General features: G+C 42.7%; 1 protein-coding gene across 4 annotated transcripts; it reads right to left on the reverse strand.

The window, feature by feature from the left end:
- Position 1: 1 nt before the first annotated feature.
- Positions 2-11777, reverse strand: ANKRD1 (ankyrin repeat domain 1). 4 transcript variants are annotated; one of them, XM_037399986.1, is made up of 9 exons: positions 9841-11777; positions 8076-8255; positions 6153-6296; positions 5955-6062; positions 5196-5294; positions 3980-4078; positions 3759-3857; positions 3495-3593; positions 2-2251 (listed from the first exon to the last, which is right to left on the reverse strand). In XM_037399986.1, exons 1-9 carry the CDS (start codon positions 9865-9867, stop codon positions 2141-2143), a joined length of 966 nt encoding a protein of 321 aa, XP_037255883.1. In that variant the 5' UTR covers positions 9868-11777; the 3' UTR covers positions 2-2140. The 4 variants fall into 4 exon arrangements, with proteins under 4 accessions (XP_037255883.1, XP_037255880.1, XP_037255882.1 ...); XM_037399983.1 differs by having other exon boundaries at positions 5955-6296; XM_037399985.1 differs by having other exon boundaries at positions 8076-11777.
- Between the last annotated feature and the right edge of the window lie 4567 nt (positions 11778-16344).

A 16344-nucleotide genomic window follows, 5' to 3' on the forward strand; every position in this document is an offset into this window, starting at 1 on the left:
AAAATGATGCTTTAACCAGAGGAGCAACAAAATGTGTTTATCTGGTGCAATTTTCTGAATGACACATTATCCTGCCTTGGCCAGAGAATAACCTACCTTGAGCGTGACAAAAGTTGTTTGGTAACTAGCATATGGACAGAACCTTTTAATTGCTAGGGATCCTTCTGACTACTTGTTTGACTTGATTTTAAAAACTTACAGTCTGCATCTTTGACCTTTAAATAGATACAGTGCTTCAGGAACTGACTGCAAAGTTTCTTCTCCCCCAGTTTCCTGAAGTGTGTTGTTCTGGCCAGTTTGGTGGTGCCTGAACAATTGAACTGCTTCTTGGTTAGAATGACAAACAGACAGAGTCAGCCAGCACTGATGTCATTTCTGTTTCCTGCAAGGCGTGCTCCCAGTGTCCGGGTGATCGTGCAGAAACAAGTAGCGAAGTAGTGGCTTGCAGAGAAGGGCAGCAAGCAGAGGTGTGCCAGATTTTTATGGAGAAGAGTGTTCACAAATGAAGCCTACAGCTGGCAAGGTGATACTTGTGAGTTGTGGTGCTTGTGTGAGGAAAGTCTCATCTGCCTAAAGCTGTTGGCCTCACTCTAGGATAGCTGGCTGCAGACAGAATAGGTATTTCTTCTGCTTGCTCTTCTGCAGGGTTTCTGTAAATTCACTTTGTCTCCAGAATTTGCACTCCAGTAGCAACTATTCATTGCTGCCCACTCCTGACCCTGCCTCATTGCCCAGGACGTTGCTTTGGCCAGACTGTAAAGCCTGCTGGCTAGAAGCCAACTGACATGGGTGGATGAAGGTGTGCAGGAGCCTGTGGCATATTTTGCTGGGAAGCTACGCTATGGAGTATTAGGATTTTAACTGAATGTAGCATGTAACAGCCCAATGAAATTGGACATTGATGTCCACGTTGGCAGCACTGTTACGGTTCTGCTTCTGCTAAAGCAAAGGGAGAGGTGCTTGCCTTTCCTAGCAGGACTCAGCATCTCCCTTGGCTTGGCTAACTGAAAGTGTCTTGTGCTCCACATAGTAAGTACCGACTTGCTGAGAAACAGAGATTTTAAGTCAAACTCTGTAATAAAACTGTAACTTTGTTTTACTAGCTACTCAAGTACTGTCCTTCTGCTTTTGTATGTGTCTCCATTTAACAAAACAAGTAAGAGACTGCATTTATCTAACAGTGGCAGGGAGGTAGTTCAAGGGCTGGCTGCTCTAGGCAGGCGAAATACTTTTTTTTTTGAGGTTGTTAAGAATTTTACAGAGGCCAAAATGTGAACTTCCTTTAAAGAGGCAGAATTATCCTGTGCATGCTCACCACTCCATAAGCCACCACAGCAAATAAAAAGAACCACTCTGTTTATTCAATCTGAAATAGATCAGTACAAAATGTACAGAAAAAGCAGTACAAATTTACAAATATACATAATCTGTTTTTGCATTCTTCAGTCACCAGACTTTGTAGGAGCCTAGCTTAAAAAAATTCACATTCCTGATACTGTCTCCTCTGACCTTCGTAACATTGCATCTGAATCCTGCAGTCCAAACAGTTAAGTGGTAGTTGGAGGTCTGTCCTCGAGCTCTTTATCGACCACAATTGCCAAACCCTGTGTAAACGCCATTATTTAACTGCTTCTTTAAATCCTCTTGGCACCTCAGTACACCTTCTTCCATTGCTCTTTCACATACCACCACTCATTTAACATTATTTTAAAAGAATTTGGCAGAGACAAGGCAACAGGTCCAAGCATTTGCTGTTTAGAGCTATTGGAAGGCTTGAGGGAAGTTGCTAATGTAGCTGGAAATACTGCCATCCAAGGCAAAAGGATCTATGCTGCTGGCAAAGATTGCATTAGGATGTAAAGCTATTTTTAAAAAAAGCTACAGTAATAACGAGAATCATTAAAAGTGACGTTTAAAATAAATAAATAATAAATAGTAATAAATAAAGCTATTTTAGAACCAGTGGAATTTTAACACTCATCTAGCCTTTTAAAACAATTTCTTTGCATGTTTTCCGTGAAGGTACCTCAAATAATTAAGTATCATAAATATTGTCAATTAAAATACTATGTTCAGGGTTGTTTTCCTCCAGGTTCATAAGCTTTTAAAAGCAGCAAGAAGAGTGGTCTGGTTTCTCTCCTCAGAACTTGCTTAGATGGACGCTTTTATAGGAATTGTCTTTAAGGCTGTTGAATATTTCTTTGGTGCCGTTCTGCCACTGAAGAACAAGATCCATAGGGGTTTTCCCTTGCTGGTTAAAAAAGCAGAGGAAGGAAGATTTAATTTCAGCCAGTGATTGTTGAGTCCTTTGTCCTTCCCTAAGTGTTTGTACAGCGCATCTGCCTGGTGTGAGACCCTTCTGCATGTGCAGGGCCAGACTTACTCTCGCCTCCCTGAGATGAGAGTCCTGCTCGGGCAGATCTGGTCCCAGTCATGGTCAGACTCGTGACAAAATTTCCCTGGGTTTCAGTGAGTCTAAGCCGTGTTAGCAAATGCCATGACTAGCACAGCATGCAGGTGTTTCTTTTGATCTAGTTTAAACTGATTAGAAATACATCTAGCTGAAGCCTCCGTAGGACACTCTTCTGTTTAATTGAGAACTCGGATAAGAGTTTGTACTGGTTTAATTAGGTTATGAACCACATCTAAATTAAACGGGAGTAACTTTTGTATGCAGACAGAGCCTGAGAGAGCAAGTCTTTGGCCTTTGGGGCTGTACCTTTCATCATTTTCATACCCTGATGAGGGATAATGCTGCTTCAGAGAGCGTGGGCAGCGAGTAGGGAGTACCATGTGCTGCAGTGGCTGTTTTCTTCCTTGCCCCCGGATTTGATTGATTGCCGGTCAGTCAAAAACATTGTCTGGCATTGGTAAAACCCACGGTCCATCCCACTGCTGCTTGGTTTGGGTTTGGGAGAAAGGGTTTGTGATGTGCTATGCTTTTAACCAGTGTTACATTGCTCCAGCAACCAGCTCGCTGCTGCTGTGGCAGCTACGAACAGAGCCAAGTTTGGGGCTTCTCAAATTGAAGCTCTGCCGAGCCACAGGGGTTTGCTGCCCAATGGTCAGGTTAACAGGCAGTCATCTAGATGTAGTGCTTGGGCTCGTCATCAGCTGTGGGCTTAACAGAAAGGAGATTTCTCTGACAAGCCAAGGTCTTTGTTGTCTCAGCAGCTGTGCAGAGAGCAAGTGTCTGCTGTATCTTTTCAATATGTGATAATGTGTAATTAAAATAAGTCATAGAAAGATGTGATGATGTTTTAAGTTGCAGCTGATGGGTTCTGGTTTTAGAAGAGGTACTGGTTTTTCCTCTTCTCCCTGACCTCACCCATGTTACGCTTTCCCTGTGTCATCTCTGCTTTAATTAACTCTGCAGCGATCTAATTAAGCCTGTTCACAACAGTCTCTCCCAGCCTTGAAACCTATGAAACTGCTCTGAAGGGAAACTTATCCTAGAGCATTTTGAATTACTGCATTTTTAAAATATTACTTACACAGTTCTTTATAGTTAGATCTGCTCCATACAGAATCAGAAGCCTGATCATTTTGTAGCGGTTCAGCCTTACAGCATCGTGCATCGGTGTGTCTCCTTCCTAGAGGCGTGAGACATGGACCACAGCATCAATCCCACTGGTCCCACACCACAGTCCAGCCTCAACCATGTAGCCAGGGATTTTTACAGGCAAGCGGAACTACTGAGGCAGACAGCAGCTTGATGCTACCTGATAACTGACAGGTAAGAAGTTGTTGGTACTTACTCTGTCTCTGGCATTGAGATCTGCTTCACAGGCGATGAGGTGCTCCCCACAGTCATACTGACCCGTTCTCACAGCCACGTGCAAAGGGGTGCTGAGCAGCTGAGAGGTGGGAGGAGAAAGCAATCAGTGGCATGGAACAGGTAAAAAAAGCTTCAAGAACAGCTGCCAAAAGAGCTTTTCATCTCCAATTTAAAAAGCTGCAGAGTCCCCAAAGCACATACCTTGTCTCTTGCATTTATGTTTATCCCTTTGTCCAGTAAGAATTTCAGAACATCCAGGTTCCCCCCTCGGCATGCCCAGTGCAGGGCTGTAGATTCAAGCTGCGGCAGGAAAAGCAAAAGGAAAGTAATTTAATTAATTCATGATTTTATTTTAAAAAAATCCAAAGCATTTTGATCAAATTTCTAAATTAATCCAAAATAATTTTCATGCAGTTTAACCTAAAGCACTTCACTGTGATTACTGAGTTGCTTCTAGTAACAGCTTTTCTTGTTTTGCCCTGATTTCTTTACTACTGTGAGTTTCTCACTCTTCACACTTGTTGAATATTGCTCTTAAAGACAGAGATCTTGGCAATGCTGCTGTGAGAAAGGACGTGTTTTGTCTATTCTGTGAACTTAGAAGTTATCTTTAGCCAGATACCTGGCTGGTATGTGCGAGTTAATATTTTTTATTTAGTGCCTTTTGTGTTCTAAAATGCATAGAAGATGAAGCTCAAGGGAAAGAATAGGTTTTTCTTTAAAACAAACAAATTTATGCAGGTTCACAAAGTGAATTAGAACCCTTTTCATCTGCAAGATTCAGCTTGTCTACCCTCACTCAGTTCTGCTAGGACCACTCTGCCTGTCATTCCTCCTCTTTCTTACACTCTCTGTGAGCACTGATGGGTTAAGTAAGGGGGAGCAAGCCAAACGTTTAGCAAAGGGACACATTGCTAGGAGTGGAGAAGTAAAAAAACCAACCAAAACCACCAGCTGCAGAAGCTGTTGATACTCTGCTACCCTCATGGCTGGCATTCCAGAGGAGCAGGGGTTCCTCCTGAGTGCAGCCTTGAAATCCTGGTCGAGAATGCATGCGTTGCATGTAGCACGAGATATGTGCGTGGGACAGTGATATCTCCACCACCTGCTAGCAGGCTGAAGTGGTAGCCTGACCTCAGCTCTCTTACCCCACGTTAGGCTTTGTTGTTTGTGGCAGTCTGGTGGCCAGCATGTTCCTCCGCTTCCTGTGTTTTTCCAGCAACCATTTTGGAAATGGGAGGCAGACGCCCCCTCCTGAAACCTCTTCTCAACAGTGTTATTTTAAGGATAGACTTACAATATGCTGTAAGGCCTTTTAATGCTCCTCTTCTATAGGAAGCACTTCTATATGTGCTTCTCTTGGCACTTAGAAAACAAAGAGCAGTTTTTTGACAGAAGTGTGAACTGATGTACATACCATGTCTTTCTGTTCAAGCCGGGCTCCAGCTTCCACCAGCTTCTTCACCACCTCTAGATGTCCTTCAGAGCATGCCCTGTGCAATGCAGTGCGTTTGTACTGGCAAATAAAACAGTGCAAAGTCAGACATTAAATATGGCACAGAGAGGTATCTTTAAATCTTTTCTCTCCTCCCTAGGATGATGGCAAAAACATACTTTATGCTGATTCATTTTCAAGAGCTAATACTTTTGAGACCTGAAATCTGCTAAATTTTAATAGCATCGTGATAGCTCAGAGCTGCCTACCCAGCATTTTAAAGGGTATGAGAAATACCTGCAGTATGGCATTCAAATTTAAAATTATGCCTGTTGAGTTCCCCCATCGAACATGCTACACTGTGTTTTGCAAATGCAGCTTATGCATTATGGAGTATGAGGGCAGGCAGCATCACTTTTTTTGTCATTATGCAGGCAAATTTCTTGTCTCTTCATCTGTAGCATTGGGTGATCACCTGTTACAGAAAATCAGGGTCTCCTGGACACCAACAGCTTGCTTTTAAATAAAAAAAAGCCTTCTGGGGTAATATTTAAAGGGTCTTCATGGCCCCTTTATCAGTAGAAAACTTGATATACAAAATTTCCAGCATTTATTTACTTCCCCCTACCCTTTTTTCTCCTCCTAACTGTGGAAGCTACAAAACCTAGTGGTAAAAGTTATTTTTGCTCTGTAGTGACCTCTGTTCTGTAGCCTGCTTTGCAGTAAGAAGGAAGATTGTACCTCATCACAGACATTTGGATCCCCTTTGTCTGACAGGTATTTTTCAATTACTGGCAACTTATTCTCCAGTGCAGCTCTAAAGAATGTTGGTATATCCACTGGTCCTGTCTGATGGAAAGAAATAAACAGGGCATCAATGTGTGTGGTGCAAAACCCCATCAACGTTTTCCCAGAAAAGGGTGCTTTGAGATAACTTACAATAACTTCTGGTTCTGGTTCAGGTTCCTTTAAAACAGGTGCTTTCACTTTCTTGCATTTTTTCTTCTTCCTCAGCTGAATAATTTTTTCAAGGTCCTCCAAGTTTTCAAGTTTTGACCTGTCCTCTAATTTCTTCTTCTTCAGCTGAAATAAATCAGGGAAGCCAGCAAGGTGAGCTGAGTGTGACCACCGCCCCCGTTCAGAGTGGCAGGACAGCATGTGATACTATTTCAGCTGTGAATCCAGCTAAGACTGGATGAACTTTGAAATGAGTTGGCTGGTTTTTTACAGCTAGGGCTAATTGGCCATTAGAATAAGTTACTAAGTGTGCGAGAAATTCTACATCAGCTGTAGTTTTTCATACATCATTGGACCTCTTCCTAAATGCTGCTTCAGCCGTACATTGTGGCCTGGGTGGCATTAATTTTTGGTCCATGTTAGGCCAGGAGTCAGAGCAGCACTGCAGCCCCTTTGGGCCCAGCAATGTAAGAAATCTCACGTCTCGTGCGGCTGACGAGCTGGGAAGCCCCTACCGTTTTAGCTGACTTCCACCGAGCATATCTTCTTCAACCGCCTTTATGATGCAGCCCCTTGTTTATTGTAACTGATCCTCCTTGATAAAAAAACCACCCTTAAGTGAAGAGCAAGATTTATACCAATCTTAGAATTTTACAAGTGTTACAGTTTGGTCAGCTGCAGCGAATGTCCTCTGTGTCCTTGGAGGGGCAGTTCAAGCCTGCTTGTAAAAAGCATCCCTGCATGAAGTCGGCATGGGACACTGCTAACATCAAGGGCAAATGTGTTGCCTGAACTGAGATCCCAGGTACTGTGAGGTGTCCGTGGCTTCAGAAGGGGGGTTCACAAACAAGGGGTAACTCAGGGTGAATACAGATGACAGATTCTGTCCCATCGTGATGTGAAGGTAAATACATTGGTGAAAACTTGTCATATGGTATACATTTTTTTTTCAACTGAATTCTTTTCAAGTTATTTCCACCTGTTCTTTTATTGTTCTCTGCATTTAGGATTTGATCTGTAGATCGTTGACTTAATGGAAAATAATAAAGTTGGCTGAGTGGACTGTGGGTCAACTAGAAACCCAAATAGTTCTTAGGACCTTGTTTTGGAGGTACTCAAAAAACCTCTGTAGCAAGTATTGATATCTCTGTTGAAGTGAATGTCAGTAGTGTTTATTTAATATTTCTGAGGCTCACTTTCCCACCCTTCTTTTTTCAGAACAAAGTCTTATGCCCCCTGCTAGTTAAACCTTTTCATTCCCAAAATGCTTTAAATTTTTAGGCCAGTTGATTGCTTATTCACCAAAGAAAGCAAGATGTTACAGCTACTGTATTTTTGGGGGGAAAAGCATCAGTTCTTTGGGCTATGGAATTGTCGTGCTCTAGGAATGCAAAATGGTACTTTTCTGTAGACCAGTATCACTTTCATTTGTAATTGCTTTTCCCAAATGTGCTAGTAAATCATGCAGTGTTTTCATAAAAATAATATTTTCAAGGTAGATAAGGCTTCTGGCTACAGAAATGCTCTCTTACATCCTTTTTGGGTTAGTTATTTTTGGTGCTGGTCATTAGGTGTGCAAGCTGGAGGTGTTTCACCAGCCAGGATTGCTCCCGACCCCATACTGAAAGCAGGAGGGACCCCCCAGGGTTTCCATCAGACATTACAGGGAGAATTTTGGGTTCTGCTTCACAGCGTTACTGCCTGCACCCACAGGCTACAGGAGTCAGCAGGTCTCCATGGCCTTCAGTGGACTTTAGACCAACCCCTTTGGTGGTGATCTCCCAAGGGTTTACCTAGCTCACCATGCATGTATTTCTAGCTTAGAAAGGAGGCAAAATTTCAAGAACTGCAGCAGAGAGTGCACGCAAGATGATAGAAAGCCAAGCACAAAACCCAGGAGCCTACCTCCGCTTCTCGTTTTTTCTCCTTCTCATAAGCCAGATCACCTCGGGTCAGTGAGTGTTCAGAGACTGTCTTTAGGTCCTCCTGCTTCTCTAATCTTACAGCAGCTTCATACTCTCCATTTCTGAAGTCCTCAGGGAGGAAGCTGCCAGTCTCTTTATCGTCCGCTTTCTTCCCAGTCACCTGTAAAAGCAAACGTGATCTAATGTAAGTAGCAGTTTCAGGAATGCAGTACCCACCCCCTGGGAGCATGGATTACCGGGGGGGCTAATTGCTTGTCATTCCTGTCCTGCTCTAGGGGTGTGTGACAGACAGAGCGCAGACCTGGTTCAGCCTGTGCCTGGATTAACTGTGTATGCGGACGGACACAGCGATCTCACTTGCAGGCATGCAGCAACCCCCCTTGGCATCTTCGGGGCTTGGATCGCCATCCATGAGGCCAACTCAGTCGGCTTCCTGCCTGGCAGGGGCTGGAGTGCTGCTGTACTGGAAAATGCCGGGGAGTTGGGAAGAGCATCCTTTTTGTTCAGGGTTTCCATGTTGGCTTGCCAGAATACGTGAGGCTCATGAGAAGGCTGTAAAAGGCTGTGGGGGAAAAAGCCACCAGCACCCTGTGAGTGCTGAGCAGGGGAGCTGCGCAGGTAGAGTGGGAGGAGAGCCTTTCTTCCTTGGCACCTTACGGTTTTATTGAAGCACATTCAATGCAGTTACATCGGGTTGCTGGGTAATTCCAAGGCTGGTTTTACCCGTCGCTGGCAGTACCAAAGTCCCCGTGTACAGCACTCAGCAGAATAGCAGGAGGCGGCTCCTGCGCAGCAGCTCTGCAGCAGCGCGGCTTTCCAGAGCTTTCACAAATACTTCTGGTGCTCAGTTGAGGGTGTACAAAGAGATAACTTGTGAAACTTGGTAGAGGCTGTTGTGTATTTTGAGAGTGTTTCAGTAAATTCACATGGTCTGGACTGCCTTTCCCTTCAATCACCTTGTAAAAATGTGTGTGCTGTAACGTTTAACGCTACAGGAGCTGCCAGGGCCTTGCCAAGGAGCGCAGGACAGCACTGACCAGTCAGGCCGCGTGGCATTGCATCCTAACAGAGCCATCCGGGGATAAAACAGTTCCTGCGTGATGTTCCAGTGTTTCACTGGATCGTTCCTGTTTTCTCAGTTTATTGATCCAATCAGGCTTACTTAGTCTGGACCCTGCGATGGGATGTCCCATTACTTGTGGTCTGGTTTAGACATTTTTTTTCAAAGACTTGATCCACCGTGAACAGCAGTGGGTGTAGGAACCCACTAATTTTCTAATAATAAACTAACAGTTTATTATTAGAAAATAATACTATTACTACACTGTTTTTTTAGTTTTAGAAAATACTTCTGTTTCCCTGCATGGATACCTCTTCCCAGTCCCTTACTAGATTGCAATTTACTCAGTGTGATATAAACTTAACAGCTTCTAGAAAAATAAAAATGAAAATCAAGGTCAAAGGACAATAGTTAGCTAAATTTTGGTCATTCTCTTCTTCCTGGCAAACTATGTTCTGATGCAAAATCCAAACAGCTATGCAGTTGTATCAGTGGTGAGCCCCCTTCCCAAGGAAAAGTTAAAGTGAGAATATAATAGGATAATGTAGGGTATATACAGGGTTTGCACCTAGAGCGCAGCAGTGCTGGTAACCTGTTAAATCACCTCAACGATCCACAAAGGTTGTTTCTCTCTGCCTGGTATAAGAAAAGAGATTATGAATAAATGAAAGAAGATTGTACCTACCAGGTCTTCTACTTTCATCATCATCATATTGGCTGGTGTCTGGAGGTTGTACTTCTGTATGGCTGAAACTCCCAAGCGCTCAGGCCGGCTCTGCAGGGACCGCCACGCTAGCTTTGCTTATATATCTTTGGGAGAACTGTGTTTGAATGAGATAATCTTCCAACCTGGGAATCCAAGTATGCTCCTTGGGCTTGCCAGCTGAGAGGTAGGCTCACGCTCATTCCAGACACGTTAACGAGCCAGATCTGGTGTCCGGGCAGGGAGGGGGCGTCAGTCGGTTGGCGAGGAGGGGTGAGCCTCACAGTCTAACCACACCGAGTATGTCAGTCGGAATGAAATGTGACCTCATCGTTCCTTTGGCGGTGACTGCACGGCTCAGCAATGCGAGTCATTCTGTGTGCCCGGTGCCCACTAGGACAGCTGTCTGTTGATAGAGCATTATAACTTCATCTTTTTTTTTTTTTTTAATAACTGACATTCAGATGACTGTAAGACACTGGAAAGGGTAAGTGGTTTATGTACAATAGTCATAGTAATATGTTCCTGAGAAATGGATTATGACCCCTTAAGTCTCGGAAAGCCATTCTTTTCACTGCTATTTATTCTTGGATGATAAACAGTTTTAGGGGAAAGGATTTTTCTCATCATGATGGCAGTCTTCTATATTTGTTGGAAGGAATTCTCTGAAGGGATTACTGAGCCAGAATGATGTCTCTGGTGCTAAAAGGGCCTATGACATGATAAGTTACAATCAGTGTAAGATCCTAAAACAGCAAGCTTTGCATTTTTCTGGGACTTTGCCAGTGATCATAAGCAGAATAATAAATTATGTCCTATTGTGCCAAAAAATATATAAAACTAATACTGTTTTCTCAGGCAATACTTTTCTTTTGGATATTAGATATTAGGGGTAAAGAAGTGATTTGTTCATTTTTGGAGATAAGATGGGATCTAGGCAAATACATATACAAGTGACGTGTGTGTTTTGGGGAAAAGGAGTTACTGAGTCCTTTGGAAAAGCTTTTCTTGTGCTGTGAATCAGAGCAGCCTGGAAGCAGAAGAATGAACATCAGCAGAAGGGAATTTTATAAAAGGAAGATGCACTAATCCTTGCATTTGAAGAGTGTGGATAAATGCCAAGAAAAATCAGTTCTGCAATGCTTGGAGCTCCTGTCTGGTATAGGCCTGACTGTAGGCATGCAGGTCACCTGGCTGAAATGAATACAGCTGCTCAGGTGCTTCCAGTACAACATGTACATAAATGCTTCACCAAATGGAGAACTATCTTGGGTGTTGTTTATATCATTAGCATCATTAACAGGCTGCGTTCCTGACATTGACCTTTCAAGGTGTCTCCTCTGAACTATCCCCCAGTAATCTGAGTACATCCAAACTTGTCTTCTAGTGCCCATCATACCTATGCCCTCCCTTTCCCCGAAATGAAGCTGGACATCAGGTGGTTCCTTTACTACTCAGAATATATATGACATTAGAGGATGAGCCCCAGAACTAAAATAGAGTATGTGGCAGCAAGAGAACCTTTCAGAACATTTTTTTCCAAACCTAAGTACAGCCAGGCTATCATTCCCCCCGAGTGGTATGTCCTGAATCACGCTACCAGGCTTTTTTTCACAGAGTTTTGTACTCCTGCTATATGTCTCTACGATAAGAGGCAGCTTGGTTTAGCTTTTTCTTGTTTACAAATGTGCTCTAACAGCTTATCTTGGTCTGTTTTGTTCTGTGACACTTATTTGGGAGATTGTCTTGAAATCTATAGCCCTAGCAGGGCAGCTGCAAAGACTGCTTCTGGTTTAGTGGAAACAGGTCACAGTAGAGACCTGATGTGGGAAGAAAAATGTAGGGGTTTGCTTTAAAAAAAAAACCCTATTTTAAAATCTGTGAACTACCTCTGGCTCCATTGTATTTGAAGCTTACTTTTCCTTTTTTTTTTCCTTTGCTTTCCTTTTTTTTTTAAACAGCCTTTTCTTTTTTTTTTTTTGCTTCCTCTTTTTTTAAACAGCCCGATCCATAAACCTGACTCAGCAAAATCTAAACTGGAAGGTTTAAGCGGATAGCTCTTCCTCTGCAAATGGTATGTGAATCCAGAGCTAGAGTCGCTTTACGGGAAAACTCAGTGCTTTGAGGGGAGACACAAACCCACTTCTCACATCATGAGTGCTACCAAAAAACCCCAGCTTATTTAGAGATAATTTAGTAATTATCTTTAAAATATCCCTTCCCTGATGACTAAAAGAACAATAAAGAACAGAAAAGGATCTTCCTTGATTATCCTGAGTTTCTGTGTGAAAATGGCAGCACACCGAAACTCACTTTAACCAAAGGCTGGAATCTAAATGAACCTAATGGTAAATGGTGTTAAGCTAAATGTCATGTAAACCAAGGTAACCCCATTGAAATAGTAGAAATGCACCGATTCATATCAGCTAAGACTCATGGCTTACTGCTGTTGCTTAATATTGGAGGGGGAAGTAGTATAATGAGCTTGCAACCTTGTGCTGGACTGTAACCACTTAATCACCTTTCAACAAGTGATTTCTCATCAAGGTGGTAATAGCAGATGGTCAGTGGGAGATGTGTAACAGGAATCTGAGCAACTCGTGCCACTCCGCTAAAGGATAAGGGCAGAGCAATGATCTGCAAGGTGTAAGGCAATCGGATATTGTCACAAAAAAATTTCACAGACAAAACCACAAAAGAGCAGTAGGTTCAGCATGACAGAGAGAAAACTATATGGCACACCCCGTTCCCTGCTGTCAAAAGAGAAGTTGCTTGAATAGTGTAAAGAATTTTTGTAATTAATTTTTTGAAGAGGTTAATGGTACAGTGAAAGTGTTGTGTGTGATGCAGATGATATTGCCACCTCCTGTCAAGTGTATTACCATCATGTTTTCAATGCCGTCACTGCTGTACTTGGCTATCTTATATTTTCCAGCACTCTGCCCTTGGCTCTGTCCTTGCATCTGAAGATGTTGCCCTTTGGAATGCTATTGTGCCTGGCTGTCTCTGTCCTTTTCCTGCTGCTAAATAAGTAAAGACATGAAAATAATCAGTTGCTGGGGAGTGGTTATGCACCTAAGAGGGTATTAATCCAGCAAACTATGTTCCATGTGTGTCATGTCAAGGATTAATTCATATCCAAGGTACACATAAGCAGCAGTAACCCATAGCTTATTCCTCCTGGATTACTGATCTGTTGGTGTGTAATGGCTTGTTTCTTTCGCAGTATGTGTGAGCATCCAGCGTGCCTTACATATACACACATGCAGCAGAGCAGTAAAAGTGTATTGCAAGAACTGTATTTATTTCCTCCTCTTTTTTAGCTGTTTGTTTTCCAGGAAAGGCAGGAAACACTTTTATTTGTCTAACATATACTCTTTGACATTTACTGTAAAAAAGCAGTTTGAGTATGAGTTAACTATAATATGCAAGTTATACTGCTTGTGCTCTAACTTTTTCAACATAGTGATATATTTCTAAAGTGATGAGGGAATTGCTACAGCAACCACCTAAAAACAACTTGGAGACTTCTTATCAATGTATACTTTTGCATATAAAACTGCTAAAGAGAAACACATTGTCTCCTTAGGGGGAAAAAAAAGACCAACCAGAATTATTTCACCTAGGAATATAAAGTTAGTTTTAAGTAAAAAATTAGAAAATGAGAAATTATTAAATTAAAGGATAAAGCTATAATTCCATTTCTTCAGATCAGTTGTTACCAAAAAACCAAGTCACAGTCTGGTAGGTTGCTGGTCTGGCCAGCATAGTCCTCTGGTGTCAAAACCCAAACCAGCAATGAGTCAATAGTTGCATCACTTACTGTAGGGCTTAAAAAAAACCCTCCTCAAATGACATTAGGGTTGAGGATTTCACATAATAGAAAAAAAAAATTACTGTGATTTCTGTCTAAAACAAGGGATTTGAATTTATCTGATGCCGTGAGCTTTATCATGATGGCATTTGCATGACACGTGAATCTGGCTAATTCACCTTAATGGGTCTCAGCTAATAAGCAAGTGCAGCAGAACACACCAGAAGCGTCTGTTACCTGTGGTCGGATGGGTTTATCTGCTGGCTACTTGACCTTCCCAATCAGCAGCGTAGGGCTAGGGCATGCTCCTGGTGCTCCAGCCCACGCATGCAGGTGCTCTGTCACGTAACCTCCGAGTACGGTTTTGCATGGTTGAGGCAGAGCAGTGTTCCCTCAGCCACTACAAAAAGGCTTTTCTGTATTGACGTTGAGTTGTCCAAAAGGTTTCTGCCATTCATAAATAGTCCAGAACAACTCCAAGCCAGTCAGGGAAGGAAAAGTGCTTAAAGAGCTGCAGAAGAAGTTGTTATAGTGAGAGCACGCCTGCAAATCTTGGTTGCTTGAGTCATGATCCAACAGGAACCTATGCTGGCCAGCTGTTCTGCAGTAAAGCATGGCCAGTGCTTTTGACTGGCAGCAGGGGAGAATTGAGCTTCACTCCAGAGAAGCTGTGACATTTAAAATTTATTTTTATTTTGAATTTCAAACTGTCTAACTTAAAGCCCCCAGCTGAATCGTATTGTACCTTTGCCTGAAAGCTCCTAAGTGCGCTCTCTCATCCCAGTAGTACAATGCCTTTTTCCTGTGTAAATTATAGGGATGCTGTAGTTTTGGGTGATACCAACATCCCTCTGAAATGTGACATAGCATGTGCAGGACTGTTCCTTGTTTGTGCCGAAAAACCCCAGCTCCTAGCTGTCCTTCTCTCCACTTACGCAGCAAAAGTAGCAGCTCAGGAGACAGGGAAGTGCTTCGCTGGGCAGCAGTGCCAGGCTTCAGGGGCTGTGCACGAGGGAGCAATGTCACTTGCAAGTGGCTGCTTCAGTTTGGGGAATTCCCCCCTGCAAAGGTGGCACATTTTGTGCGGGGCTGCTTACCAGCAGTGGCCAAATAACATCCAACCGTTGTTTTTTCCCTGTAGCGTTACATTACAGCACATGTTGAACTAGTTATATAACAGGATTCCCAAATCGCGCTTCAGGCAAAATCAACCAAATTACAGTCACAATATGCGATAACAGGGAGGACCTTGGGAGGTCATCTAGTCTGAGTTTCTGCTCAAAACAAGATCAAAATTGAATTCAGGTAAGGTTGCTCAGGGTTTCATCCAGTTACATCTTGAAAACTTCCAAGTTAAGAGATTTCATAACCTCCCTGGCTATCCTGATCCAATGCCTGAGTATCCTAAGAGTAATTTTTTTTTTCCCCTTATACACAGTTGAAACTGCCCCTGTTTCAATTTATGATCACGGTCTCTCATTCTCTTCCCATAAACCTCTGTAAAGAGCCTGGCTCTGCTTTCTTTGTAACCTCCTCGTAGGCTGCCTTTAGTTTCCCTGAAACCTTGTCTTCTCCAGGCTGAACAAGCCCAGCTCACCCAGACATTTCTTACACCGTTAAGTGCTCCAGCCCCCAACCATCTCAGGACTGATGTTACATCATTGTTTGGACACATGATGAAAACACTAAACAGTGTTGTACCAGGAACTGATCCTTGTGGGAATCTGCTGGAAATAGTTCCATTTGTTACTCTCATCACTTTGTGATCTGTCAGTCAGCCAGCTTTTAATTCTTCCAAAGCGCACCCTTTTAATTCCATATAATGGATGCTTTTTAATCATACCAACATATGCCCCGAAATGAAATGCTTTGGCAAGACCCAAGTAAACTGCATTAACATGAATGCTGCTCTCAACCAGACCTTTCATCCTGTGGAAAGAGACTTGTTTAAAAAGATCCAGCCACATGGATTGGCATTTGGTGCATCTAACGTGTCTGATTCTTTCTTGATAAAGCTCTGTTTAACCCTTCCCCCTGTTTTCCCAGAACCAAGTCAGGTCACCCTGCCTGTTGTTCTCTTTCATCATTTTAAACCAGTCAAAATATCTTGGGAGATAAGGAAAACCAAAAAGGAGCTTCTCTGCTTTGCTGGCACTGAGACTGGCCTGTGAGATCGTTGGATGCAACCCAAGCAGATACTCTACCTCAGGGACTTTCCTCCTCAGGGAGCTTCCTTGGGAATAAAAGGGAGCTCAGGGACTCAAGGTGAGAACGAATCGGATGGATTGTGCTTAAAACTATGAGAATATCTTCAGAGGACATTGATTTTGTAATCTTTTAGCAAAACAATAGTATGTCGCAACACTGGTATAATACGTGCACCCGGGCATAGCAGCCTCTTTCTTTCGCATTTATTGAAACCATATCCTCTATAATGTTAGAAACAGGTTAAGGAGATTTTGAAAATCACCGTTACCTGGGAAAAACAACCTTTCATGGGTTTTTTTTTGCTTTCTTTTTAACATATTGCAATTAAAATGTAAATGCATAAATCTGCCTCACATTAAATTTGATGAAAAGTTTCTTCCCTCCTTTCACGAGATGAGGTTTCACCGGCAGTGGGGTATTATTGGATTTCTATCCAAGCTGTTTTTAACAAATATCTCCTTTGA

This window comes from Falco rusticolus, chromosome 9 (genome assembly GCF_015220075.1).
Source record: "Falco rusticolus isolate bFalRus1 chromosome 9, bFalRus1.pri, whole genome shotgun sequence".
Lineage (NCBI taxonomy): Eukaryota > Metazoa > Chordata > Aves > Falconiformes > Falconidae > Falco > Falco rusticolus.

What these genes read in the sequence shown, in the direction of transcription:
- ANKRD1 (XM_037399982.1), bottom strand. Translation starts at nt 8,324, where the DNA reads ATGCTCCCAGGGGGTGGGTACTGCATTCCTGAAACTGCTACTTACATT. An exon ending in ATCCAAATGTCTGTGATGAG is followed by an intron (nt 5,295 to 5,954) that starts GTACAATCTTCC and finishes TTTATTTGCCAG; the next exon opens with TACAAACGCACTGCATTGCA. An exon ending in ACATAAATGCAAGAGACAAG is followed by an intron (nt 3,858 to 3,979) that starts GTATGTGCTTTG and finishes CCCACCTCTCAG; the next exon opens with CTGCTCAGCACCCCTTTGCA.